This window comes from Oncorhynchus mykiss, chromosome 3, assembly GCF_057628025.1.
Source record: "Oncorhynchus mykiss isolate SJ-2025 chromosome 3, ASM5762802v1, whole genome shotgun sequence".
In the NCBI taxonomy this organism is placed as follows: Eukaryota; Metazoa; Chordata; class Actinopteri; order Salmoniformes; family Salmonidae; genus Oncorhynchus; species Oncorhynchus mykiss.
Window position 1 is genome coordinate 97,594,956 of NC_143024.1, and position 26,364 is coordinate 97,621,319.

Consider the following 26,364-nt stretch of genomic DNA (forward strand, 5'->3'; position numbering starts at 1 on the left):
GAGAGAGAGGGAGAAGGAGGGATAGAAAGAAGGGGGAGAAAGAGAGGGAGAGAAAGATTGGGGAGGGAGAGAGAGGGAGAGAAAGAAGGGAGAGAGAGAGGAGAGGGAGTTCACATTTCTCTCTGTATTTGCTATCCTCCTTGTTGTCACAGCAATTTCCCCAGTTGTTCATCAGCCTTAGATGTTTCTCTCATTTCCATGATGCTAATCTTGTCCAATCTTCACCTGAGCATCTCACTGAACATGAGGAATACATTTAGTTTCCTCTCAAGTCAGAGTACAGTATGTTCAATAAAAAGAGACAAAACAATAAACATTCTCCTGCTGCTGTATATTATATTAAATTCTGTACAATATCATTGTACACATTTATTTTCTGAAAGATAACCAGACAACGTTCTAACACTGTGTAATGGTCGTAGACAACGTGTCTAGTTTGTTTGCTGTGAACACATATACTTCAATTAAGCTTACAGCTGAAGTTATAATGAGGTGGAAATACAGTAGAGCTCGTGTTAGATGTGAAACAGCCTTTTTTAAAGCTTCACATCTGGTGCAACCAGCCAGTGAGTCCAGGCCTCCGGTCCCTGCTAGCTAATTACTACTAACACCTAACAGCTTATTACCATGTATTATGATTGAACTGTATCTAGACTGGACCAGGAAACACTCCTGAAGCAGAGGCTGTGAGGTAGAGAGGATCACTGCTGAGTAGAGTGTTATGTCTAGATTAGGACAAATAATTACAGCTGAACACTTCAAATCCATTCATGTTTAGGAGGACATATTATAGTGGATATTGTGGTGATATAGTAGGTCATAAAGTGGAATAGTAGTGGAACAATAGACAAAAATCCGCATAATTATAACCTTTCGGTTTATGCAGATAGCGTCACTATTTTTTAAAAAGTGAATAAATTACAGAATATGGCTTTAATGTGTTTTATATTATTTTATGCATCCAGCTGTTTGAATATTACAGTTGTGGTATATAGTACATTGTGTAGTTAATGTCCTTTAACTTCCTGTATCTCTCTGTGTTTCCTCTGTAGGTGTGGTGCAGGAAGGTCCAGCTGCAGTTCCCAGAGACAGAGCTGATAGAGTGGGAGGAGGGGGATCATGAGGAGAAGTTTTCCCCCAGTGGAGCCGGTGCCAGTCCCAGAGTCCTCAACCCCCTGAGGCTGTTCGCTAGGGGGGTTCCTGGAGCTGTCGGGCCACCCAGCCTTAAACACAACCCCATCAGGGACATGACATACCTAGAGAACATGGAGGACTTCTGGGAATGGTTATCCAACCAGACAGATGTTCAGGCCAGCCAGGTCAGAGCCAAGCGACGACCCATCGTCAAGACAGGCAAGTTCAAGAAGATGTTTGGCTGGGGAGACTTCCACTCCAACATTAAGACCGTCAAGCTTAACCTGCTGATCACCGGGAAGATCGTGGACCACGGTAACGGAACGTTCAGTGTCTACTTCCGCCATAACTCCACCGGCCTGGGGAACGTGTCGGTGAGTCTGGTGCCGCCGTCTAAAGTGGTGGAGTTCGAGATGGCTCAGCAGTCCACACTGGAGACAAAAGACTCTAAAGCTTTCAACTGTCGTATCGAGTATGAGAAGACGGACCGCAACAAGAAGACGGCTCTGTGCAGCTTCGATTCCTCCAAGGTGTGTTACCAGGAACAGACACAGAGCCACGTCTCCTGGCTCTGCTCCAAGCCATTTAAAGTAATCTGCATCTACATCGCCTTCTACAGCGTGGACTACAAACTGGTGCAGAAGGTCTGCCCGGACTACAACTACCATAGTGACACTCCCTACTCCTCCACTGGCTGAAGGTCTGCCGGACTACAACTACCATAATGACACTCCCTACTGCTCCACTGGCTGAAGGTCTGCCCGGACTACAAGTACCATAATGACACTCCCTACACCTCCACTGGCTGAAGGTCTGCCGGACTACAACTACCATAATGACACTCCCTACTGCTCCACTGGCTGAAGGTCTGCCCGGACTACAAGTACCATAATGACACTCCCTACACCTCCACTGGCTGAAGGTCTGCCGGACTACAACTACCGTAATGACACTCCCTACACCTCCACTGGCTGAAGGTCTGCCGGACTACAACTACCATAATGACACTCCCTACTGCTCCACTGGCTGAAGGTCTGCCCGGACTACAACTACCATAACGACACTCCCTACTCCTCCACTGGCTGAAGGTCTGCCGGACTACAACTACCATAATGACACTCCTTACTGCTCCACTGGCTGAAGGTCTGCCGGACTACAACTACCATAATGACACTCCCTACACCTCCACTGGCTGAAGGTCTGCCGGACTACAACTACCATAATGACACTCCCTACTGCTCCACTGGCTGATCCAGTCTGTAAGCTGGATCTCCCTTAGAGTTAGTATGATCACAATATCACCAACCCTGGTCACAATATCACCAACCCTGGTTACAATATCACCAACCCTGGTCACAATATCACCAACCCTGGTTACAATATCACCAACCCTGGTTACAATATCACCAACCCTTGTTACAATATCACCAGCCGAGGTCACAATATTACCAACCCTAGTTACAATATCACCAACCCTGGTTACAATATCACCAACCCTGGTCACAATATCACCAACCCTGGTTACAATATCACCAACCCTGGTCACAATATCACCAACCCTGGTTACAATATCACCAACCCTGGTTACAATATCACCAACCCTTGTTACAATATCACCAGCCGAGGTCACAATATTACCAACCCTAGTTACAATATCACCAACCCTGGTTACAATATCACCAACCCTGGTCACAATATTACCAACCCCGGTTACAATATCACCAACCCTGGTTACAATATTACCAGCCCTGGTTACAATATCACCAGCCCCGGTCACAATATTACCAACCCTGGTTACAATATCACCAGCCCCGGTTACAATATCACCAACCCTGGTTACAATATTACCAGCCCTGGTCACAATATTACCAATATCACCAACCCTGGTTACAATATTACCAACCCTAGTTACAATTTCACCAACCCTGGTTACAAAATCACCAACCCTGGTCACAATATTACCAACCCTGGTTACAATATCACCAGCCCCGGTTACAATATCACCAACACTGGTTACAATATTACCAGCCCTGGTCACAATATTACCAATATCACCAACCCTGGTTACAATATCACCAACCCTGGTCACAATATTACCAACCCTGGTTACAATATCACCAGCCCCAGTTACAATATCACCAGCCCTGGTCACAATATTGCCAATATCACCAACCCTGGTTACAATATCACCAGCCCTGGTCACAATATTACCAGCCCTGGTCACAATATTACCAACCGTGGTCAAAATATCACCAACCCTGGTTACAATATCACCAACCCTGGTTACAATATTACCAGCCCTGGTTACAATATTACCAGCCCTGGTTACAATATTACCAGCCCTGGTCACAATATTACCAACCGTGGTTACAATATTACCAACCCTGGTTACAATATCACCAGCCCTGGTCACAATATTACTAACCCTGGTCACAATATTACCAGCCCTGGTTACAATATTACCAGCCCTGGTTACAATATCACCAGCCCTGGTTACAATATTACCAACCCTGGTTACAATATTACCAGCCCTGGTTACAATATCACCAGCCCTGGTCACAATATTACTAACCCTGGTCACAATATTACCAACCGTGGTCACAATATCACCAACCCTGGTTACAATATCACCAGCCGTGGTTACAATATCACCAGCCCTGGTTACAATATTACCAGCCCTGGTCACAATATTACTAACCCTGGTCACAATATTACCAACCCTGGTTACAATAGCACCAACCCTTGTTCAACCCTGGTTCTGTTAGAATAACCACAACATGATCAACATGGTATCCCCAAGCTGAATCCCCAAGCTGACAAGGTAAAAATCAGCTGTTCTGCCCCTGAGCAAGGCAGTTAACCCACTGTTCTCCTGAACAAGGCAGTTAACCAACTGTTCCCCTGAACAAGGTAGTTAACCCACTGTTCCCCTGAGCAAGGCAGTTGACCCACTGTTCCCCTAAACAAGGTAGTTAACCCACTGTTCCCCTGAGACAGGCAGTTGACCCACTGTTCCCCTAAACAAGGCAGTTAACGCACTGTTCGCCTGAGCAAGGCAGTTAACCCACTGTTCCCCTGAACAAGGCAGTTAACCCACTGTTCCCTTGAGCAAGGCAGTAAATCCACTGTTCCCCTGAGCAAGGCAGTTAACTCACTGTTCCCCTGAGCAAGGTAGTTAACCCACTGTTCCCTTGAACGAGGCAGTTAACCCACTGTTCCCCAGGGGCAAGGCAGTTAACCCACTGTTCCCCTGAACAAGACAGTTAACTCACTGTTCCCCTGAGCAAGGCAGTTAACCCACTGTTCCCCTGAGCAAGGCAGTGTAACCCACTGTTCCCCTGAGACAGGCAGTTGACCCACTGTTCCCCTAAACAAGGCAGTTAACGCACTGTTCGCCTGAGCAAGGCAGTTAACCCACTGTTCCCCTGAACAAGGCAGTTAACCCACTATTCCCTTGAGCAAGGCAGTAAATCCACTGTTCCCCTGAGCAAGGCAGTTAACTCACTGTTCCCCTGAGCAAGGTAGTTAACCCACTGTTCCCCAGGGGCAGGGCAGTTAACCCACTGTTCCCCTGAGCAAGGCAGTTAACCCACTGTTCCCCTGAGCAAGGCAGTGTAACCCACTGTTCCCCTGAGCAAGGCAGTTAAGCCACTGTTCCCCTGAGCAAGGCAGTTAAGCCACTGTTCCCCTGAGCAAGGCAGTTAAGCCACTGTTCCCCTGAGCAAGGCAGTGTAACCCACTGTTCCCCTGAGCAAGGCAGTTAAGCCACTGTTCCCCTGAGCAAGGCAGTTAAGCCACTGTTCCCCTGAGCAAGGCAGATAACCCACTGTTCCCCGGGCGCCGTTGACGTGGATGTTGATTGTAAGGCAGCCCACCGCACCACTCAGAGGGGTTAAATGTGGAAGACACATGTCAGTTGAATGAATTCAGTTGAACAACTGACCAGGTATCCCCTTCCTTTTTTTCAACACGTTTTCTGTTACCGTTCTGTTATGATGACCAACCCTGGTTGACCGTTCTGTTATGATGACCAACCCTGGTTCTGTTATGATGACCAACCCTGGTTCTGTTATGATGATCAACACTGGTTATACTGTTCTGTTATGATGACCAACCCTGGTTAAACCGTTCCGTTATGATGACCACCCCTGGTTAAATCGTTCTGTTATGATGACCAACCCTGGTTCTGTTATGATGATCAACACTGGTTATACTGTTCTGTTATGATGACCAACCCTGGTTAAACCGTTCCGTTATGATGACCACCCCTGGTTAAACCGTTCTGTTATGATGACCAACCCTGATTGACCGTTCTGTTATGAGGACCATACCTGGGTGACCATTCTGTTATGATGACCAACCCTGTTTGACCATTCTGTTATGATGACCAACCCAGGTTGACCGTTCTGTTATGATGACCAACCCTGATTGACCGTTCTGTTATGATGACCATACCTGGGTGACCATTCTGTTATGATGACCGACCCTGGTTTAACCGTTCTGTTATGATGACCAACCCTGGTTAAACCGTTCTGTTATGATGACCAACCCTGGTTCTGTTATGATGACCAACCCTGGTTCTGTTATGATGACCAACCCTGGTTAAACCGTTCTGTTATGATGACCAACCCTGGTTAAACCGTTCTGTTATGATGACCACCCCTGGTTAAACCGTTCTGTTATGATGACCAACCCTGGTTCTGTTATGATGATCAACACTGGTTATACCGTTCTGTTATGATGACCAACCCTGGTTAAACCGTTCTGTTATGATGACCACCCCTGGTTAAACGGTTCTGTTATGATGACCAACCCTGGTTCTGTTATGATGACCACCCCTGGTTAAACCGTTCTGTTATGATGACCAACCCTGGTTGACCATTCTGTTATGATGACCAACCCTGGTTGACCGTTCTGTTATGATGACCACCCCTGGTTAAACCGTTCTGTTATGATGACCAACCCTGGTTTACCATTCTGTTATGATGACCAACCCTGGTTGACCGTTCTGTTATGATGACCAACCCTGGTTGACGTTCTGTTATGATGACCAACCCTGGTTGACGTTCTGTTATGATGACCAACCCAGGTTCTGTTATGAGGACCAACCCTGGTTAAACCGTTCTGTTATGATGACCGACCCTGGTTAAACCGTTCTGTTATGATGACCACCCCTGGTTAAACCGTTCTGTTATGATGACCAACCCTGGTTAAACCGTTCTGTTATGATGACCAACCCTGGTTAAACCGTTCTGTTATGATGACCGACCCTGGTTCTGTTATGATGACCAACCCAGGTTCAGTTATGATGACCAACCCAGGTTCTGTTATGATGACCAACCCAGTTTCTGTTATGATGACCAACCCAGGTTATGTTATGATGACCAAACCTGGTTCTGTTATAATGACCAACCCTGGTTCTGTTATGGTGACCAACCCTGGTTCTGTTATGATGGCCAACCCTGGTTCTGTTATGACCAACCCAGGTTATGTTATGATGACCAACCCTGGTTCTGTTATGATGACCAACCCTGGTTCTGTTATGATGACCAACCCTGGTTCTGTTATGATGACCAACCCTGGTTCTGTTATGATGACCAACCCAGGTTCTGTTATGACCAACCCAGGTTCTGTTATGATGACCAACCCTGGTTCTGTTATGATGACCAACCCTGGTTCTGTTATGACCAACCCAGGTTCTGTTATGATGACCAACCCTGGTTCTGTTATGATGACCAACCCTGGTTCTGTTATGATGACCAACCCAGGTTCTGTTATAATGACCAAACCTGGTTCAGTTATGATGACCAACCCTGGTTCTGTTATGACCAACCCAGGTTCTGTTATGATGACCAACCCTGGTTCTGTTATGATGACCAACCCTGGTTCTGTTATGATGACCAACCCTGGTTCTGTTATGACCAACCCAGGTTCTGTTATGATGACCAACCCTGGTTCTGTTATGATGACCAACCCTGGTTCTGTTATGATGACCAACCCAGGTTCTGTTATGATGACCAAACCTGGTTGACCACATGACGACCCCTCTGTTCCTCCTCCTCATCACCTCCATGTGTTCTCAGTAAATCCCAGCCAATTAGAACAGTCCAGATGTGTGGTATTAGGGTAGACCATAGGCTCTCACTACCACATGACACCCTGCAGACCTATACAACAATGCTAACATCAAATCACTTCCTAGCCTTGTTAAATATCTAAATATTCTATAATCTCGAAGGCATTTAAAAAAAGTGAATTTTGATTCTCTTAGGAGAATTTCAAGTCCAAACAAACATTTGCTAGTTTTTTGTTCCTATTTCTTACTTTAATACAACATGCTGACTGTTTGGGTAAATTATACCATTGTAACAATACTGGACAGGTGGCTGATAACAACAGAAGGTACAGGACAGATACAGTGAGCTCCAAAAGTGTTGGGACAATGATGTTGTTTTGGCTCTGTGCTCCAGGACTTTGGATTTGAAATGATACAATGACTATGATGTTACAGTGCAGACTATCAGCTTTAATTTGAGTTTATTGTCATCCATATTGGTTGAATCTTTTAGACATTACAGCACTTTTTGTACATAGTCCCACCCCCCATTTTAGGTGACCAAAAGTATTGGGACAAATTCACTTCATGTATAAAAGTAGTAAAATGTATTTGGTACATCAAGCTTGTGACTACACATTTGCTGTTTGCTTAGGTTGTGTTTCATATTATGTTGTGGCCAATAGAAATGAACGGTACATTTTTTAAAGTCAAAAAAGTTTTAAAGTAAATTTTATTTTAAATAAGAATAGAATATGTTTCTAAACACTTTGTTTATGTTTTTGTATCTATTTTTAGAACAAATTCTTATTTACAATGACGGCCTACTAAAGGGAAAAAGGCTAGTGACGGCTGGGATTAAACATAAATAAAATACAGGATAAAACACACATCACGACTAGAGAGACAACACAACACTTCATAAAGAGAAACCCAAGACAATCACATAGCAAGGCAGCAACACGTCAACAAAGCATGGTAGCAGCACAGCATGACAACAGCATGGTAGCAACACAACATGGCTGCAGCACAACATGGTAGCAGCACAAAACATGGTACAAACATTATTTGACACATACAACAGCACAAGGGCAAGAAGGTAGAGACAACAATACATCGCGTGAAGCAGCCACAACTGTCAGTAAGAGTGTCCATGATTGAGTCTTTGAGTGAAGAAATTGAGATAAAACTGTCCAGTTTGAGTATTTGTCGCAGCTCGTTCCAGTCGCTAGCTGCAGCGAACTGAAAAGAGGAGCGACCCAGGGATGTGTGTGCTTTGGGAACCTTTAACAGAATGTGACTGGCAGAACGGGTGTTGAATGTGGAGGATGAGGGCTGCAGTAGATATCTCACATACGGGGGGAGTGAGGCCTAAGAGGGTTTTATAAATAAGCATCAACCAGTGGGTCTTGTGACAGGTATACAGAGATGACCAGTTAACTTGACAAACACTTGACAATGATGAGTGAGAAAGTTAGAGGCATAAATAGAATACCCACAAAAATTGCTAATCTCCTGTTATTGTAATGGTGAGAGGTTAGCATGTCTTGGTGGTATGATATTTGTACTTCTGTAACTTTCTTACTCCTCATTAATCACGATTCTATCAGGATTATTCGTAATCATGGTATCATCCACATTAATGTAGGTGTTTAGAAATATATTATATTCTTCTTTACAATTAAAGTGACTCCAAAATAACACAATACATTATTTACCATTAATTTCTACAGTCTGCACTTTAACCTCATAGTCATTGTATTATTTTAAATCCAAAGTGCTGGAGTACAGAGACAAAACAACGAAACGTGTCACTGTCCCAATACTTTTGGAGCTTATTGTAGATAATCCATTTAGCCAGCATCCCGGAGTCGCCTCTTCACTGTTGATGTTGAGACTGGTGTTTTGCGGGCACCATTTAATGAAGCTGCCAGTTGAGGACTTGTGAGGTGTCTGTTTCTAAAACTAGACACTCTAATGTACTTGTCTTCTTGCTCAGTTGTGCACCGGGGCCTCCCACTCCTCTTTCTATTCTGGTTAGAGCCAGTTTGCGCTGGTCTGTGAAGGGAGTAGCACACAGCGTTGTACAAGATCTTCAGTTTCTTGGCAATTTCTCACATGGAATAGCCTTCATTTCTCAGAACAAGAGTAGACTGATGAGTTTCAGAAGAAAGTTCTTTGTTTCAAGCCATTTTGAGCCTATAATCGAACCCACAAATGCGGACGCTCCAGATACTCAACTAGTCTAAAGAAGGCCAGTTTTATTGCTTCTTTAATCAGAACAACAGTTTACAGCTGTGCTAACATAATTGCAAAAGGGTTTTATAATGATCAATTAGCCTTTTAAAATTATAAACTTGGATTAGTTAACACAACGTGGCATTGGAACACAGGAGTGACGGTTGCTGATAATGGGCCTCTGTACACCTAGGCAGATTTTCCATTAAAAAACTGCCGTTTCCATCTACAATAGTCATTTACAACATTAACAATGTGTACACTGTATTTCTGATCAATTTGATGTTATTTTAATGGACAAAAAATGTGCTTTTCTTTTAAAAACAAGGACATTTCTAAGTGACCCCAAACTTTTGAACGGTAGTGTATATAACAACAGGAGTTATAGGAGAGGTGTCTGATAACAATAGAAGATACAGGACAGATATATAACAACAGGAGTGTTTAGTGAAGCTGGCAGGCTGTTAACATCACTTTGTCACGGTCCGGACACCTCCTGGCTCTTCCTGACACTTAGCCTGACTCTTCATGGCTTCCATTAACATTAATTAGAGAGGGGAATTATAATTTACTCTATGTGACAGAGAAAACTAAAATGCTCAAAGTTAAAATTATCCTCTTCTGGAATGATAACATGCCTGTGATCATGGAGCAGAGATAAACTGGAGATATTGTGAGATATTACAGGAGTTGTGTGGGGTCGTCCTAATGTTAAACTGCTGCTCTTAAGTATACACATGCACTTGACAGGTAATTCTCCAAACTCAGAACGCACTGAAAATAATCAACAATCTCTTAACCCATCTGACAAAAACAAATGCACCAACTCTCCTCAATATTTGGCTGACAATTCAGGCCTCTCCAAAGTGTTTTGGTTTTTAAATGGATGTTTAGATCATTTAGAATGTTTAGAATGGTTAGAATGTTTAGAATGGTTAGAATGTTTAGGGGTCGTTCCACCAATTGGGTTCCTTTTGAAAAGTGTAAAAAAATACATTTTGTTTCACCTAATTTTAACATTCTGTCATTCATTAACATTCTGTTAATAAAAAAAACACGTTTTCCATCTCAAGAGGTTAAAGAAAAAAAATACTAAGCTAACATATGGAATTGTTTTAGGATGTTCATACAATGCATCATTTAGCTATTTCATTTTGAATTTTAGGACCCCTTTAGGTATCAAAATGAAATATTTACTACTATAGCCCATAGAAATGTACTGAATTACGCATTCATAAATGGAAAAAAAGTCTGAATTCTCATTCTCATTTGCAGCAATGACCTGGGGAATAGTTACAGGGGAGAGGAGGGGGATGAATGAGCCAATTGTAAACTGGGGATTATTAGGTGACCGTGATGGTTTGAGGGCCAGATTGGGAATTTAGCCAGGAAACCAGGGTTAACACCCCTACTCTTACAATCAGTGCCATGGGATCATAAATTACCTCAGAGAGTCAGGACACCCGTTTAACTTCCCATCCGAAAGACAGCACCCTACACAGGGCAGTGTCCTCAATCACTACCCTGGGGAATTGTGATATTCTTTAAGGCCTGAAGAAAGAGTGCCTCCTTCTGGCCCTCCAACACCACTTCCAGCAGAATCTGGTCTCCCATCTAGGACCAACCCTGCTTATCTTCAGAAGCAAGCCAGCGGTGGTATGCTGCTGGCTGTGTTATTACGTTACTTAGATTGACGCACGGATGTGTCAACAGACTCTTAAGGAATAAAACGAGAGTTCAGTCCAAGTAACAGGGTTGACCTTAAAATTACTTTCTTTTTAAACATTGAAATGAATCACTAATCACCTTAAATAAATAGTAAATCAGCATAAATGACTGTCAAAGCAACATAACATAACTAGGGCTTTACAATGATGCTGAACATTTAGAAACATTTTGGGGATAGTGGGTTCAAATCTTCCGAGTAGTCACAAAAGGCGTACAGAGGGACATGTCAAAATGCAACATTTTGGCACTTTAGCAAGTCTTTATTCATATATAAAAAAGCAGATTTATTGAATTTCCATGTGGTCTCCCACTGGTTGAATCAACTCACTTTCAACATAATTTCAGTGAAATTACGTTCAACCAATGCGGAATAGACATTGAATTGATGTCTGTGCGTTTTATTAAAGGGCACTTCATTTAATATAACAGGCTTTTAAAATTCAATATTTGCACACGATTTCTACTTAAAATAATCAAATGGCACTCATTTAATGGAACGACCCTTAGACTGGCTAGAATGGTTAGAATAGGTTATCAATAAAGCGTCACAATACGGTGCAGAGCGGTTCGGTATCATCACCTCTCGAAGAGCATAGAACTACAAATGTCAGATAATTCCACATTCTGCTGTATCAGTTATACAGCAGTAACTGCATGCTGTTCATGGTCATTTCAGATACGTGAGGGTAGCCTGACAATATCTCTCAACATTGGCCACCATTGATTGGATATGTGAGTGTTATAAAATAAAAGTGAACTATACCTGACAAGAATGAGTGGTTAAGGTTAATTTCTTGTCCTTTGTGGGCTCTTCCTGTCAAGCAGCAGAAGGGAACATTTTACCAATGTACTGTTAGCTAATAATATTTACAAGCTACCGGTATAAACTTGTTACAGGCTAAACAGAGGTAAATAGACCTAATGTACTTCTTTCTCAGACCAACGTAGGCCTACCTAGCAAAGTTAGCTAACATTATCCACTTTTCAACATTGTTTTTTAAGTGTTTAGTCACGATTGCTGCTGATGGATCACGTCAAATTGGCTAGCCAGCTAATAACAGATCGGGTCAAAATGGCTGGTTAACAAGCTAACTTTCTGGGGATAAACTTGAACTTGATTTGCTTGCCATCTATAGTGGTGATGACAGAAGTCCGACTGACAACTTTACCAGGACAAGGACTTGCTGATGTCAAGGTCTTTCCAAAAGCCTAATCTCTGATGAAGCCAACTAAATTAAACGTCTTTGCTTAGTCAGCTACATGCCAAATGGATAGGCTACCTGAAATCTGGTATCTGAAACTATCAACTGATTACTGATGATGAACTTACTGTATAACTCTTATAGAGCTAAATGTGGAATAATCAGACGGGTAGTTCTGACTATGCGTTGGGGCGGCAGTTAGCCTAGTGGTTAGAGCGTTGGGGCGGCAGGTAGCCTAGTGGTTAGAGTGTAGAGGCGGCAGGTAGCCTAGTGGTTAGAGGGTAGAGGCGGCAGGTAGCTTAGTGGTTAGAGCGTAGGGGGGGGCAGGTAGCCTAGTGGTTAGAGTGTAGAGGCGGCAGGTAGCCTAGTGGTTAGATCGTTGGGGTGGCAGATAGCCGAGTGGTTAGAGCGTTGGGGAGGCAGGTAACATAGTGGTTAGATCGTTGGGGTGGCAGGTAGCCTAGTGGTAAGAGCATTGGGTAGGCAGGTAGCCTAGTGGTCAGAGCGTTGTGGAGGCAGGTAACCTAGTGGTTAGATCGTTGGGGTGGCAGATAGCCGAGTGGTTAGAGCGTTGGGGAGGCAGGTAACCTAGTGGTTAGATCGTTGGGGTGGCAGGTAGCCTAGTGGTCAGTGTTAGGGAGGCAGGTAGCCTAGTGGTTAGAGCGTTGGGGAGAAAGGTAGCCTAATGGTTAGAGCGTTGGGGAGGCAGTTAACCTAGTAGTTAGAGCGGCAGGTAGCCTACTGGTTAGAGCGGCAGGTAATCTAGTGGTTAGAGTGATGGGGCGGCAGGTAGCCTAGTGGTTAGGACGTTGGGGAGGCAGGTAGCCTAGTGGTTAGAGTGTTGGAGAGTCAGGTAGCCTAGTGGTTAGAGCAATGTTGAGGCAGGTAGCCTAGTGGTTAGAGCGTTGGGGAGGCAGGTAGCCTAGTGGTTAGAGTGTTGGGGAGGCAGTTAGCCTAGTGGTTAGAGCGTTGCAGAGGCAGGTAGCCTAGTGGTTAGAGCGTTGGGGCGGCAGGCAGCCTAGTGGTTAGAGCGTTGGGGAGGCAGGTAGCCTAGTGGTTAGAGCGTTGGGGTGGCAGGTAACCTAGTGGTTAGAGCGTTGGGGAGGCAGGTAACCTAGTGGTTAGATCGTTAGGGTGGCAGGTAGCCTAGTGGTCAGAGCATTGGGGAGAAAGGTAGCCTAATGGTTAGAGCGTTGGGGAGGCAGTTAACCTAGTAGTTAGAGCGGCAGGTAGCCTAGTGGTTAGAGCGGCAGGTAATCTAGTGGTTAGAGTGATGGGGCGGCAGGTAGCCTAGTGGTTAGAACGTTGGGGAGGCAGGTAGCCTAGTGGTTAGAGTGTTGGAGAGTCAGGTAGCCTAGTGGTTAGAGCAATGTTGAGGCAGGTAGCCTAGTGGTTAGAGCGTTGGGGAGGCAGGTAGCCTAGTGGTTAGAGTGTTGGGGAGGCAGTTAGCCTAGTGGTTAGAGCGTTGCAGAGGCAGGTAGCCTAGTGGTTAGAGCGTTGGGGCGGCAGGCAGCCTAGTGGTTAGAGCGTTGGGGAGGCAGGTAGCCTAGTGGTTAGAGCATTGGGGTGGCAGGTAACCTAGTGGTTAGAGCGTTGGGGAGGCAGGTAACCTAGTGGTTAGATCGTTGGGGTGGCAGGTAGCTTAGTGGGCAGAGTGTTGGGGAGGCAGGTAGCCTAGTGGTCAGAGCATTGGGGAGAAAGGTAGCCTACTGGTTAGAGCGTTGGGGAGGCAGTTAACCTAGTAGTTAGAGCGGCAGGTAGCCTAGTGGTTAGAGCGGCAGGTAATCTAGTGGTTAGAGCAATGTTGAGGCAGGTAGCCTAGTGGTTAGAGCGTTGGGGAGGCAGGTAGCCTAGTGGTTAGAGTGTTGGGGAGGCAGGTAGCCTAGTGGTTAGAGCGTTGCGGAGGCAGGTAGCCTAGTGGTTAGAGCGTTGTGGAGGCAGGTAACCTAGTGGTTAGATCGTTGGGGTTGCAGATAGCCAAGTGGTTAGAGCGTTGGGGAGGCAGGTAACCTAGTGGTTTGATCGTTGGGGTGGCAGATAGCCGAGTGGTTAGAGCGTTGGGGAGGCAGGTAACCTAGTGGTTAGAGCGTAGGGGCGGCAGGTAGCCTAGTGGTAAGAGCATTGGGTATGCAGGTAGCCTAGTGGTTAGAGCGTTGTGGAGGCAGGTAACCTAGTGGTTAGATCGTTGGGGTTGCAGATAGCCAAGTGGTTAGAGCGTTGGGGAGGCAGGTAACCTAGTGGTTAGATCGTTGGGGTGGCAGATAGCCGAGTGGTTAGAGCGTTGGGGAGGCAGGTAACCTAGTGGTTAGATCGTTGGGGTGGCAGGTAGCCTAGTGGTCAGAGTGTTGGGGAGGCAGGTAGCCTAGTGGTTAGAGCGTTGGGGAGAAAGGTAGCCTAATCGTTAGAGCGTTGGGGAGGCAGTTAACCTAGTAGTTAGAGCGGCAGGTAGCCTAGTGGTTAGAGCGGCAGGTAATCTAGTGGTTAGAGTGTTGGGGCGGCAGGTAGCCTAGTGGTTAGAGCGTTGCAGAGGCAGGTAGCCTAGTGGTTAGAGCGTTGGGGCGGCAGGCAGCCTAGTGGTTAGAGCGTTGGGGAGGCAGGTAGCCTAGTGGTTAGAGCATTGGGGTGGCAGGTGACCTAGTGGTTAGAGCGTTGGGGAGGCAGGTAACCTAGTGGTTAGATCGTTGGGGTGGCAGGTAGCCTAGTGGTCAGAGTGTTGGGGAGGCAGGTAGCCTAGTGGTTAGAGCGTTGGGGAGAAAGGTAGCCTAATGGTTAGAGCGTTGGGGAGGCAGTTAACCTAGTAGTTAGAGGAGCAGGTAGCCTAGTGGTTAGAGCGGCAGATAATCTAGTGGTTAGAGTGATGGGGCAGCAGCTAGCCTAGTGGTTAGAACTTTGGGGAGGCAGGTAGCCTAGTGGTTAGAGCGTTGGGGCGGCAGGCAGCCTAGTGGTTAGAGCGTTGGGGAGGCAGGTAGCCTAGTGGTTAGAGCATTGGGGTGGCAGGTGACCTAGTGGTTAGAGCGTTGGGGAGGCAGGTAACCTAGAGCGTTGGGGAGGCAGGTAACCTAGAGCGTTGGGGCGGCAGGTAACCTAGTGGTTAGAGCGGCAGGTAGCCTAGTGGTTAGAGCATTGGGGAGGCAGGTAACCTAGTGGTTAGAGCATTGGGGTGGCAGGTGACCTAGTGGTTAGAGCGTTATGGAGGCAGGTAACCTAGAGCGTTGGGGAGGCAGGTAACCTAGTGGTTAGATCATTGGGGCGGCAGATAGCCTAGTGGTTAGAGTGTTGGGGAGGCAGGTAGCCTAGTGGTTAGAGCGTTGGGGAGGCAGGTAGCATAATGGTTAGAGCGTTGGGTTGGCAGGTAACCTAGTGGTTAGAGCGTTGGGGAGGCAGGTAACCTAGTGGTTAGATCGTTGGGGTGGCAGATAGCCTAGTGGTTACAGTGTTGGGGTGGTAGGTAGCCTAGTGGTTAGAGCGTTGGGGAGGCAGGTAGCCTAATGGTTAGAGCGTTGGGGTGGCAGGTAATCTAGTGGTTTGAGCGTTGGGAAGGCAGGTAACCTAGTGGTTAGATCGTTGGGGTGGCAGATAGCCTAGTGGTTACAGTGTTGGGGTGGTAGGTAGCCTAGTGGTTAGAGCGTTGGGGAGGCAGGTAACCTAGTGGTTAGAGCGTTGTGGAGGCAGGTAACCTAGAGTGTTGGTGCGGCAGGTAACCTAGTGGTTAGAGCGGCAGGTATTCTAGTGGTTAGAGCGTTGGGGCGGCAGGTAGCCTAGTGGTAAGAGCATTGGGTAGGCAGGTAGCCTAGTGGTTAGAGCGGCAGGTAGCCTAGTGGTTAGAGCGGCAGGTAACCTAGGGGTTAGAGCGGCAGGTAACCTCGTGGTTAGAGCGATGGGGCGGCAGGTAGTGTAGTGGTAAGAGCATTGGGGAGGCAGGTAACCTAGTGGTAAGAGCATTGGTGAGGCAGGTAGACTAGTGGTTAGAGCGGCAGGTAGCCTAGTGGTTAGAGCGGCAGGTAACCTAGTGGTTAGAGCGGCAGGTAGCCTAGTGGTTAGAGCGGCAGGTAGCCTAGTGGTTAGAGCGGCAGGTAACCTAGTGGTTAGAGCGGCAGGTAGCCTAGGGGTTAGAGCGGCAGGTAGCCTAGTGGTCAGAGCGGCAGGTAGCCTAGTGGTTAGAGCGGCAGGTAACCTAATGGTTAGAGCGGCAGGTAACCTAATGGTTAGAGCGGCAGGTAACCTCGTGGTTAGAGCGGCAGGTAGCCTAGTGGTTAGAGCGGCAGGTAACCTCGTGGTTAGAGCGATGGGGCGGCAGGTAGCCTAGTGGTTAGAACGTTGGGGAGGCAGGTAGCCTAATGGTTAGAGTGTTTGGGAGGTAGGTAGCCTAGTGGTTAGAGTGTAAGGGAGGCAGGTAGCCTAGTGGTTAGAGCGTTGATGCGGCAGGTAGCCTAGTGGTTAGAGCGTTGGGGAGGCAGGTAGCCTAGTGGTTAGAGCGTTGGGGAGGCAGGTAGCCTTGTGGTTAAAGTGTAGGGGAGGCAGGTAGCCTAGTGGTTAGAGCGTTGGGGAGGCAGATAGCCTAGTGGTTAGAGTGTAGGGGCGGCAGGTAGCCTAGTGGTTAGATCGTTGGGGAGGCAGGTAGCCTAGTGGTTAGAGTGTTGGGGAGGCAGGTAGCCTAGTGGTTAGAGCGTTGGGGAGGCAGGTAGCCTTGTGGTTCGAGTGTAGGGGAGACAGATAGCCTAGTGGTTAGAGTGTTGGGGAGGCAGGTAGCCTAGTGGTTAGAGCGGCAGGTAGCCTAGTGGTCAGAGCGGCAGGTAGCCTAGTGGTTAGAGCGGCAGGTAACCTAATGGTTAGAGCGGCAGGTAACCTAATGGTTAGAGCGGCAGGTAACCTCGTGGTTAGAGTGGCAGGTAGCCTAGTGGTTAGAGCGGCAGGTAACCTCGTGGTTAGAGCAATGGGGCGGCAGGTAGCCTAGTGGTTAGAACGTTGGGGAGGCAGGTAGCCTAATGGTTAGAGTGTTTGGGAGGTAGGTAGCCTAGTGGTTCGAGTGTAGGGGAGACAGATAGCCTAGTGGTTAGAGTGTTGGGGAGGCAGATAGCCTAGTGGTTAGAGTGTAGGGGCGGCAGTTAGCCTAGTGGTTAGATCGTTGGGGAGGAAGTGGTAGCCTAGTGGTTAGAGCGTTGGGGAGGCAGGTAGCCTTGTGGTTAGAGTGTAGGGGAGGCAGGTAGTCTAGTGGTTAGAGTGTAGGGGCGGCAGGTAGCCTAGTAGTTAGATTGTTGGGGAGGCAGGTAGCCTAGTGGTTAGAGTGTTGGGGAGGCAGGTAGCCTAGTGGTTAGAGTGTTGGGGAGGCAGGTAGCCTAGTGGTTAGAGTGTTGGGGAGGCAGTTAGCCTAGTGGTTAGAGCGTTGCAGAGGCAGGTAGCCTAGTGGTTAGAGCGTTGGGGCGGCAGGCAGCCTAGTGGTTAGAGCGTTGGGGAGGCAGGTAGCCTAGTGGTTAGAGCATTGGGGTGGCAGGTAACCTAGTGGTTAGAGCGTTGGGGAGGCAGGTAACCTAGTGGTTAGATCGTTGGGGTGGCAGGTAGCTTAGTGGGCAGAGTGTTGGGGAGGCAGGTATTCTAGTGGTCAGAGCATTGGGGAGAAAGGTAGCCTACTGGTTAGAGCGTTGGGGAGGCAGTTAACCTAGTAGTTAGAGCGGCAGGTAGCCTAGTGGTTAGAGCGGCAGGTAATCTAGTGGTTAGAGCAATGTTGAGGCAGGTAGCCTAGTGGTTAGAGCGTTGGGGAGGCAGGTAGCCTAGTGGTTAGAGTGTTGGGGAGGCAGGTAGCCTAGTGGTTAGAGCGTTGCGGAGGCAGGTAGCCTAGTGGTTAGAGCGTTGTGGAGGCAGGTAACCTAGTGGTTAGATCGTTGGGGTTGCAGATAGCCAAGTGGTTAGAGCGTTGGGGAGGCAGGTAACCTAGTGGTTTGATCGTTGGGGTGGCAGATAGCCGAGTGGTTAGAGCGTTGGGGAGGCAGGTAACCTAGTGGTTAGAGCGTAGGGGCGGCAGGTAGCCTAGTGGTAAGAGCATTGGGTATGCAGGTAGCCTAGTGGTTAGAGCGTTGTGGAGGCAGGTAACCTAGTGGTTAGATCGTTGGGGTTGCAGATAGCCAAGTGGTTAGAGCGTTGGGGAGGCAGGTAACCTAGTGGTTAGATCGTTGGGGTGGCAGATAGCCGAGTGGTTAGAGCGTTGGGGAGGCAGGTAACCTAGTGGTTAGATCGTTGGGGTGGCAGGTAGCCTAGTGGTCAGAGTGTTGGGGAGGCAGGTAGCCTAGTGGTTAGAGCGTTGGGGAGAAAGGTAGCCTAATCGTTAGAGCGTTGGGGAGGCAGTTAACCTAGTAGTTAGAGCGGCAGGTAGCCTAGTGGTTAGAGCGGCAGGTAATCTAGTGGTTAGAGTGTTGGGGCGGCAGGTAGCCTAGTGGTTAGAGCGTTGCAGAGGCAGGTAGCCTAGTGGTTAGAGCGTTGGGGCGGCAGGCAGCCTAGTGGTTAGAGCGTTGGGGAGGCAGGTAGCCTAGTGGTTAGAGCATTGGGGTGGCAGGTGACCTAGTGGTTAGAGCGTTGGGGAGGCAGGTAACCTAGTGGTTAGATCGTTGGGGTGGCAGGTAGCCTAGTGGTCAGAGTGTTGGGGAGGCAGGTAGCCTAGTGGTTAGAGCGTTGGGGAGAAAGGTAGCCTAATGGTTAGAGCGTTGGGGAGGCAGTTAACCTAGTAGTTAGAGGAGCAGGTAGCCTAGTGGTTAGAGCGGCAGATAATCTAGTGGTTAGAGTGATGGGGCAGCAGCTAGCCTAGTGGTTAGAACTTTGGGGAGGCAGGTAGCCTAGTGGTTAGAGCGTTGGGGCGGCAGGCAGCCTAGTGGTTAGAGCGTTGGGGAGGCAGGTAGCCTAGTGGTTAGAGCATTGGGGTGGCAGGTGACCTAGTGGTTAGAGCGTTGGGGAGGCAGGTAACCTAGAGCGTTGGGGAGGCAGGTAACCTAGAGCGTTGGGGCGGCAGGTAACCTAGTGGTTAGAGCGGCAGGTAGCCTAGTGGTTAGAGCATTGGGGAGGCAGGTAACCTAGTGGTTAGAGCATTGGGGTGGCAGGTGACCTAGTGGTTAGAGCGTTATGGAGGCAGGTAACCTAGAGCGTTGGGGAGGCAGGTAACCTAGTGGTTAGATCATTGGGGCGGCAGATAGCCTAGTGGTTAGAGTGTTGGGGAGGCAGGTAGCCTAGTGGTTAGAGCGTTGGGGAGGCAGGTAGCATAATGGTTAGAGCGTTGGGTTGGCAGGTAACCTAGTGGTTAGAGCGTTGGGGAGGCAGGTAACCTAGTGGTTAGATCGTTGGGGTGGCAGATAGCCTAGTGGTTACAGTGTTGGGGTGGTAGGTAGCCTAGTGGTTAGAGCGTTGGGGAGGCAGGTAGCCTAATGGTTAGAGCGTTGGGGTGGCAGGTAATCTAGTGGTTTGAGCGTTGGGAAGGCAGGTAACCTAGTGGTTAGATCGTTGGGGTGGCAGATAGCCTAGTGGTTACAGTGTTGGGGTGGTAGGTAGCCTAGTGGTTAGAGCGTTGGGGAGGCAGGTAACCTAGTGGTTAGAGCGTTGTGGAGGCAGGTAACCTAGAGTGTTGGTGCGGCAGGTAACCTAGTGGTTAGAGCGGCAGGTATTCTAGTGGTTAGAGCGTTGGGGCGGCAGGTAGCCTAGTGGTAAGAGCGGCAGGTAATCTAGTGGTTAGAGCAATGTTGAGGCAGGTAGCCTAGTGGTTAGAGCGTTGGGGAGGCAGGTAGCCTAGTGGTTAGAGTGTTGGGGAGGCAGGTAGCCTAGTGGTTAGAGCGTTGCGGAGGCAGGTAGCCTAGTGGTTAGAGCGTTGTGGAGGCAGGTAACCTAGTGGTTAGATCGTTGGGGTTGCAGATAGCCAAGTGGTTAGAGCGTTGGGGAGGCAGGTAACCTAGTGGTTTGATCGTTGGGGTGGCAGATAGCCGAGTGGTTAGAGCGTTGGGGAGGCAGGTAACCTAGTGGTTAGAGCGTAGGGGCGGCAGGTAGCCTAGTGGTAAGAGCATTGGGTATGCAGGTAGCCTAGTGGTTAGAGCGTTGTGGAGGCAGGTAACCTAGTGGTTAGATCGTTGGGGTTGCAGATAGCCAAGTGGTTAGAGCGTTGGGGAGGCAGGTAACCTAGTGGTTAGATCGTTGGGGTGGCAGATAGCCGAGTGGTTAGAGCGTTGGGGAGGCAGGTAACCTAGTGGTTAGATCGTTGGGGTGGCAGGTAGCCTAGTGGTCAGAGTGTTGGGGAGGCAGGTAGCCTAGTGGTTAGAGCGTTGGGGAGAAAGGTAGCCTAATCGTTAGAGCGTTGGGGAGGCAGTTAACCTAGTAGTTAGAGCGGCAGGTAGCCTAGTGGTTAGAGCGGCAGGTAATCTAGTGGTTAGAGTGTTGGGGCGGCAGGTAGCCTAGTGGTTAGAGCGTTGCAGAGGCAGGTAGCCTAGTGGTTAGAGCGTTGGGGCGGCAGGCAGCCTAGTGGTTAGAGCGTTGGGGAGGCAGGTAGCCTAGTGGTTAGAGCATTGGGGTGGCAGGTGACCTAGTGGTTAGAGCGTTGGGGAGGCAGGTAACCTAGTGGTTAGATCGTTGGGGTGGCAGGTAGCCTAGTGGTCAGAGTGTTGGGGAGGCAGGTAGCCTAGTGGTTAGAGCGTTGGGGAGAAAGGTAGCCTAATGGTTAGAGCGTTGGGGAGGCAGTTAACCTAGTAGTTAGAGGAGCAGGTAGCCTAGTGGTTAGAGCGGCAGATAATCTAGTGGTTAGAGTGATGGGGCAGCAGCTAGCCTAGTGGTTAGAACTTTGGGGAGGCAGGTAGCCTAGTGGTTAGAGCGTTGGGGCGGCAGGCAGCCTAGTGGTTAGAGCGTTGGGGAGGCAGGTAGCCTAGTGGTTAGAGCATTGGGGTGGCAGGTGACCTAGTGGTTAGAGCGTTGGGGAGGCAGGTAACCTAGAGCGTTGGGGAGGCAGGTAACCTAGAGCGTTGGGGCGGCAGGTAACCTAGTGGTTAGAGCGGCAGGTAGCCTAGTGGTTAGAGCATTGGGGAGGCAGGTAACCTAGTGGTTAGAGCATTGGGGTGGCAGGTGACCTAGTGGTTAGAGCGTTATGGAGGCAGGTAACCTAGAGCGTTGGGGAGGCAGGTAACCTAGTGGTTAGATCATTGGGGCGGCAGATAGCCTAGTGGTTAGAGTGTTGGGGAGGCAGGTAGCCTAGTGGTTAGAGCGTTGGGGAGGCAGGTAGCATAATGGTTAGAGCGTTGGGTTGGCAGGTAACCTAGTGGTTAGAGCGTTGGGGAGGCAGGTAACCTAGTGGTTAGATCGTTGGGGTGGCAGATAGCCTAGTGGTTACAGTGTTGGGGTGGTAGGTAGCCTAGTGGTTAGAGCGTTGGGGAGGCAGGTAGCCTAATGGTTAGAGCGTTGGGGTGGCAGGTAATCTAGTGGTTTGAGCGTTGGGAAGGCAGGTAACCTAGTGGTTAGATCGTTGGGGTGGCAGATAGCCTAGTGGTTACAGTGTTGGGGTGGTAGGTAGCCTAGTGGTTAGAGCGTTGGGGAGGCAGGTAACCTAGTGGTTAGAGCGTTGTGGAGGCAGGTAACCTAGAGTGTTGGTGCGGCAGGTAACCTAGTGGTTAGAGCGGCAGGTATTCTAGTGGTTAGAGCGTTGGGGCGGCAGGTAGCCTAGTGGTAAGAGCATTGGGTAGGCAGGTAGCCTAGTGGTTAGAGCGGCAGGTAGCCTAGTGGTTAGAGCGGCAGGTAACCTAGGGGTTAGAGCGGCAGGTAACCTCGTGGTTAGAGCGATGGGGCGGCAGGTAGTGTAGTGGTAAGAGCATTGGGGAGGCAGGTAACCTAGTGGTAAGAGCATTGGTGAGGCAGGTAGACTAGTGGTTAGAGCGGCAGGTAGCCTAGTGGTTAGAGCGGCAGGTAACCTAGTGGTTAGAGCGGCAGGTAGCCTAGTGGTTAGAGCGGCAGGTAGCCTAGTGGTTAGAGCGGCAGGTAACCTAGTGGTTAGAGCGGCAGGTAGCCTAGGGGTTAGAGCGGCAGGTAGCCTAGTGGTCAGAGCGGCAGGTAGCCTAGTGGTTAGAGCGGCAGGTAACCTAATGGTTAGAGCGGCAGGTAACCTAATGGTTAGAGCGGCAGGTAACCTCGTGGTTAGAGCGGCAGGTAGCCTAGTGGTTAGAGCGGCAGGTAACCTCGTGGTTAGAGCGATGGGGCGGCAGGTAGCCTAGTGGTTAGAACGTTGGGGAGGCAGGTAGCCTAATGGTTAGAGTGTTTGGGAGGTAGGTAGCCTAGTGGTTAGAGTGTAAGGGAGGCAGGTAGCCTAGTGGTTAGAGCGTTGATGCGGCAGGTAGCCTAGTGGTTAGAGCGTTGGGGAGGCAGGTAGCCTAGTGGTTAGAGCGTTGGGGAGGCAGGTAGCCTTGTGGTTAAAGTGTAGGGGAGGCAGGTAGCCTAGTGGTTAGAGCGTTGGGGAGGCAGATAGCCTAGTGGTTAGAGTGTAGGGGCGGCAGGTAGCCTAGTGGTTAGATCGTTGGGGAGGCAGGTAGCCTAGTGGTTAGAGTGTTGGGGAGGCAGGTAGCCTAGTGGTTAGAGCGTTGGGGAGGCAGGTAGCCTTGTGGTTCGAGTGTAGGGGAGACAGATAGCCTAGTGGTTAGAGTGTTGGGGAGGCAGGTAGCCTAGTGGTTAGAGCGGCAGGTAGCCTAGTGGTCAGAGCGGCAGGTAGCCTAGTGGTTAGAGCGGCAGGTAACCTAATGGTTAGAGCGGCAGGTAACCTAATGGTTAGAGCGGCAGGTAACCTCGTGGTTAGAGTGGCAGGTAGCCTAGTGGTTAGAGCGGCAGGTAACCTCGTGGTTAGAGCAATGGGGCGGCAGGTAGCCTAGTGGTTAGAACGTTGGGGAGGCAGGTAGCCTAATGGTTAGAGTGTTTGGGAGGTAGGTAGCCTAGTGGTTCGAGTGTAGGGGAGACAGATAGCCTAGTGGTTAGAGTGTTGGGGAGGCAGATAGCCTAGTGGTTAGAGTGTAGGGGCGGCAGTTAGCCTAGTGGTTAGATCGTTGGGGAGGAAGTGGTAGCCTAGTGGTTAGAGCGTTGGGGAGGCAGGTAGCCTTGTGGTTAGAGTGTAGGGGAGGCAGGTAGTCTAGTGGTTAGAGTGTAGGGGCGGCAGGTAGCCTAGTAGTTAGATTGTTGGGGAGGCAGGTAGCCTAGTGGTTAGAGTGTTGGGGAGGCAGGTAGCCTAGTGGTTAGAGTGTTGGGGAGGCAGGTAGCCTAGTGGTTAGAGTGTTGGGGAGGCAGGTAGCCTAGTGGTTAGAGCGTTGGGGAGAAAGGTAGCCTAATGGTTAGAGCGTTGGGGAGGCAGTTAACCTAGTAGTTAGAGTGGCAGGTAGCCTAGTGGTTAGAGCGGCAGGTAATCTAGTGGTTAGAGTGATGGGGCAGCAGGTAGCCTAGTGGTTAGAACGTTGGGGAGGCAGGTAGCCTAGTGGTTAGAGCGTTGGGGCGGCAGGCAGCCTAGTGGTTAGAGCGTTGGGGAGGCAGGTAGCCTAGTGGTTAGAGCATTGGGGTGGCAGGTGACCTAGTGGTTAGAGCGTTGGGGAGGCAGGTAACCTAGCGCGTTGGGGAGGCAGGTAACCTAGAGCGTTGGGGCGGCAGGTAACCTAGTGGTTAGAGTGGCAGGTAGCCTAGTGGTTAGAGCATTGGGGAGGCAGGTAACCTAGTGGTTAGAGCATTGGGGTGGCAGGTGACCTAGTGGTTAGAGCGTTGTGGAGGCAGGTAACCTAGAGCGTTGGGGAGGCAGGTAACCTAGTGGTTAGATCATTGGGGCGGCAGATAGCCTAGTGGTTAGAGTGTTGGGGAGGCAGGTAGCCTAGTGGTTAGAGCGTTGGGGAGGCAGGTAGCATAATAGTTAGAGCGTTGGGGTGGCAGGTAACCTAGTGGTTAGAGCGTTGGGGAGGCAGGTAACCTAGTGGTTAGATCGTTGGGGTGGCAGATAGCCTAGTGGTTACAGTGTTGGGGTGGTAGGTAGCCTAGTGGTTAGAGCGTTGGGGAGGCAGGTAGCCTAATGGTTAGAGCGTTGGGGTGGCAGGTAGCCTAGTGGTTAGAGCGTTAGGGTGGCAGGTAATCTAGTGGTTCGAGCATTGGGAAGGCAGGTAACCTAGTGGTTAGATCATTGGTGTGGCAGATAGCCTAGTGGTTTCAGTGTTGGGGTGGTAGGTAGCCTTGTGGTTAGAGCGTTGGGGAGGCAGGTAACCTAGTGGTTAGAGCGTTGTGGAGGCAGGTAACCTAGAGTGTTGGTGCGGCAGGTAACCTAGGGGTTAGAGCGGCAGGTATTCTAGTGGTTAGAGCGTTGGGGCGGCAGGTAGCCTAGTGGTAAGAGCATTGGGTAGGCAGGTAGCCTAGTGGTTAGAGCGGCAGGTAGCCTAGTGGTTAGAGCGGCAGGTAACCTAGGGGTTAGAGCGGCAGGTAACCTCGTGGTTAGAGCGATGGGGCGGCAGGTAGTGTAGTGGTAAGAGCATTGGGGAGGCAGGTAACCTAGTGGTAAGAGCATTGGTGAGGCAGGTAGACTAGTGGTTAGAGCGGCAGGTAGCCTAGTGGTTAGAGCGGCAGGTAACCTAGTGGTTAGAGCGGCAGTTAACCTAGTGGTTAGAGCGGCAGGTAGCCTACTGGTCAGAGCGGCAGGTAGCCTACTGGTCAGAGCGGCAGGTAACCTAGTGGTCAGAGCGGCAGGTAGCCTAGTGGTTAGAGCGGCAGGTAGCCTAGTGGTCAGAGCGACTGGTAGCCTAGTGGTTAGAGCGACAGGTAGCCTAGTGGTTAGAGCGACAGGTAGCCTAGTGGTTAGAGCGGCAGGTAGCCTAGTGGTTAGAGCGGCAGGTAACCTAGTGGTTAGAGCGGCAGGTAGCCTAGTGGTTAGAGCGGCAGGTAGCCTAGTGGTCAGAGCGGCAGGTAGCCTAGTGGTTAGAGCGGCAGGTAACCTAATGGTTAGAGCGACAGGTAACCTAATGGTTAGAGCGGCAGGTAACCTCGTGGTTAGAGTGGCAGGTAGCCTAGTGGTTAGAGCGGCAGGTAACCTCGTGGTTAGAGCAATGGGGCGGCAGGTAGCCTAGTGGTTAGAACGTTGGGGAGGCAGGTAGCCTAATGGTTAGAGTGTTTGGGAGGTAGGTAGCCTAGTAGTTAGAGTGTAAGGGAGGCAGGTAGCCTAGTGGTTAGAGCGTTGATGCGGCAGGTAGCCTAGTGGTTAGAGCGTTGGGGAGGCAGGTAGCCTAGTGGTTAGAGCGTTGATGCGGCAGGTAGCCTAGTGGTTAGAGCGTTGGGGAGGCAGGTAGCCTAGTGGTTAGAGTGTAAGGGAGGCAGGTAGCCTAGTGGTTAGAGCGTTGATGCGGCAGGTAGCCTAGTGGTTAGAGCGTTGGGGAGGCAGGTAGCCTAGTGGTTAGAGCGTTGATGCGGCAGGTAGCCTAGTGGTTAGAGCGTTGGGGAGGCAGGTAGCCTAGTGGTTAGAGCGTTGGGGAGGCAGGTAGCATAATTGTTAGAGCGTTGGGGTGGCAGGTAACCTAGTGGTTAGAGCGTTGGGGAGGCAGGTAACCTAGTGGTTAGATCGTTGGGGTGGCAGATAGCCTAGTGGTTACAGTGTTGGGGTGGTAGGTAGCCTAGTGGTTAGAGCGTTGGGGAGGCAGGTAGCCTAATGGTTAGAGCGTTGGGGTGGCAGGTAGCCTAGTGGTTAGAGCGTTAGGGTGGCAGGTAATCTAGTGGTTCGAGCATTGGGAAGGCAGGTAACCTAGTGGTTAGATCATTGGTGTGGCAGATAGCCTAGTGGTTTCAGTGTTGGGGTGGTAGGTAGCCTTGTGGTTAGAGCGTTGGAGAGGCAGGTAACCTAGTGGTTAGAGCGTTGTGGAGGCAGGTAACCTAGAGTGTTGGTGCGGCAGGTAACCTAGGGGTTAGAGCGGCAGGTATTCTAGTGGTTAGAGCGTTGGGGCGGCAGGTAGCCTAGTGGTAAGAGCATTGGGTAGGCAGGTAGCCTAGTGGTTAGAGCGG

The 26,364-nt window shown here is 49.6% G+C and overlaps 1 protein-coding gene across 9 annotated transcripts in view; it reads left to right on the forward strand.

Moving 5' to 3' along the window:
• Window positions 1-26,364, forward strand: part of LOC110518240 (neurexophilin-2-like) — a 166,837-nt gene that overhangs the window by 132,831 nt on the left and 7,642 nt on the right. For 3 of the 9 annotated variants that reach the window (XM_090230516.1, XM_090230512.1, XM_090230518.1), the window contains exon 1: window positions 1,836-26,343. In XM_090230516.1, coding sequence (XP_090086642.1) covers window positions 2,421-3,899 — 1,479 coding nt within the window. In that variant the 5' untranslated portion in view covers window positions 1,836-2,420 and the 3' untranslated portion in view covers window positions 3,900-26,343. Of the gene's footprint in view, window positions 1-1,052; window positions 26,344-26,364 lie in introns of those variants that run through there. The other 6 variants (XM_090230513.1, XM_090230511.1, XM_090230517.1 and 3 more) reach the window with 6 other exon arrangements.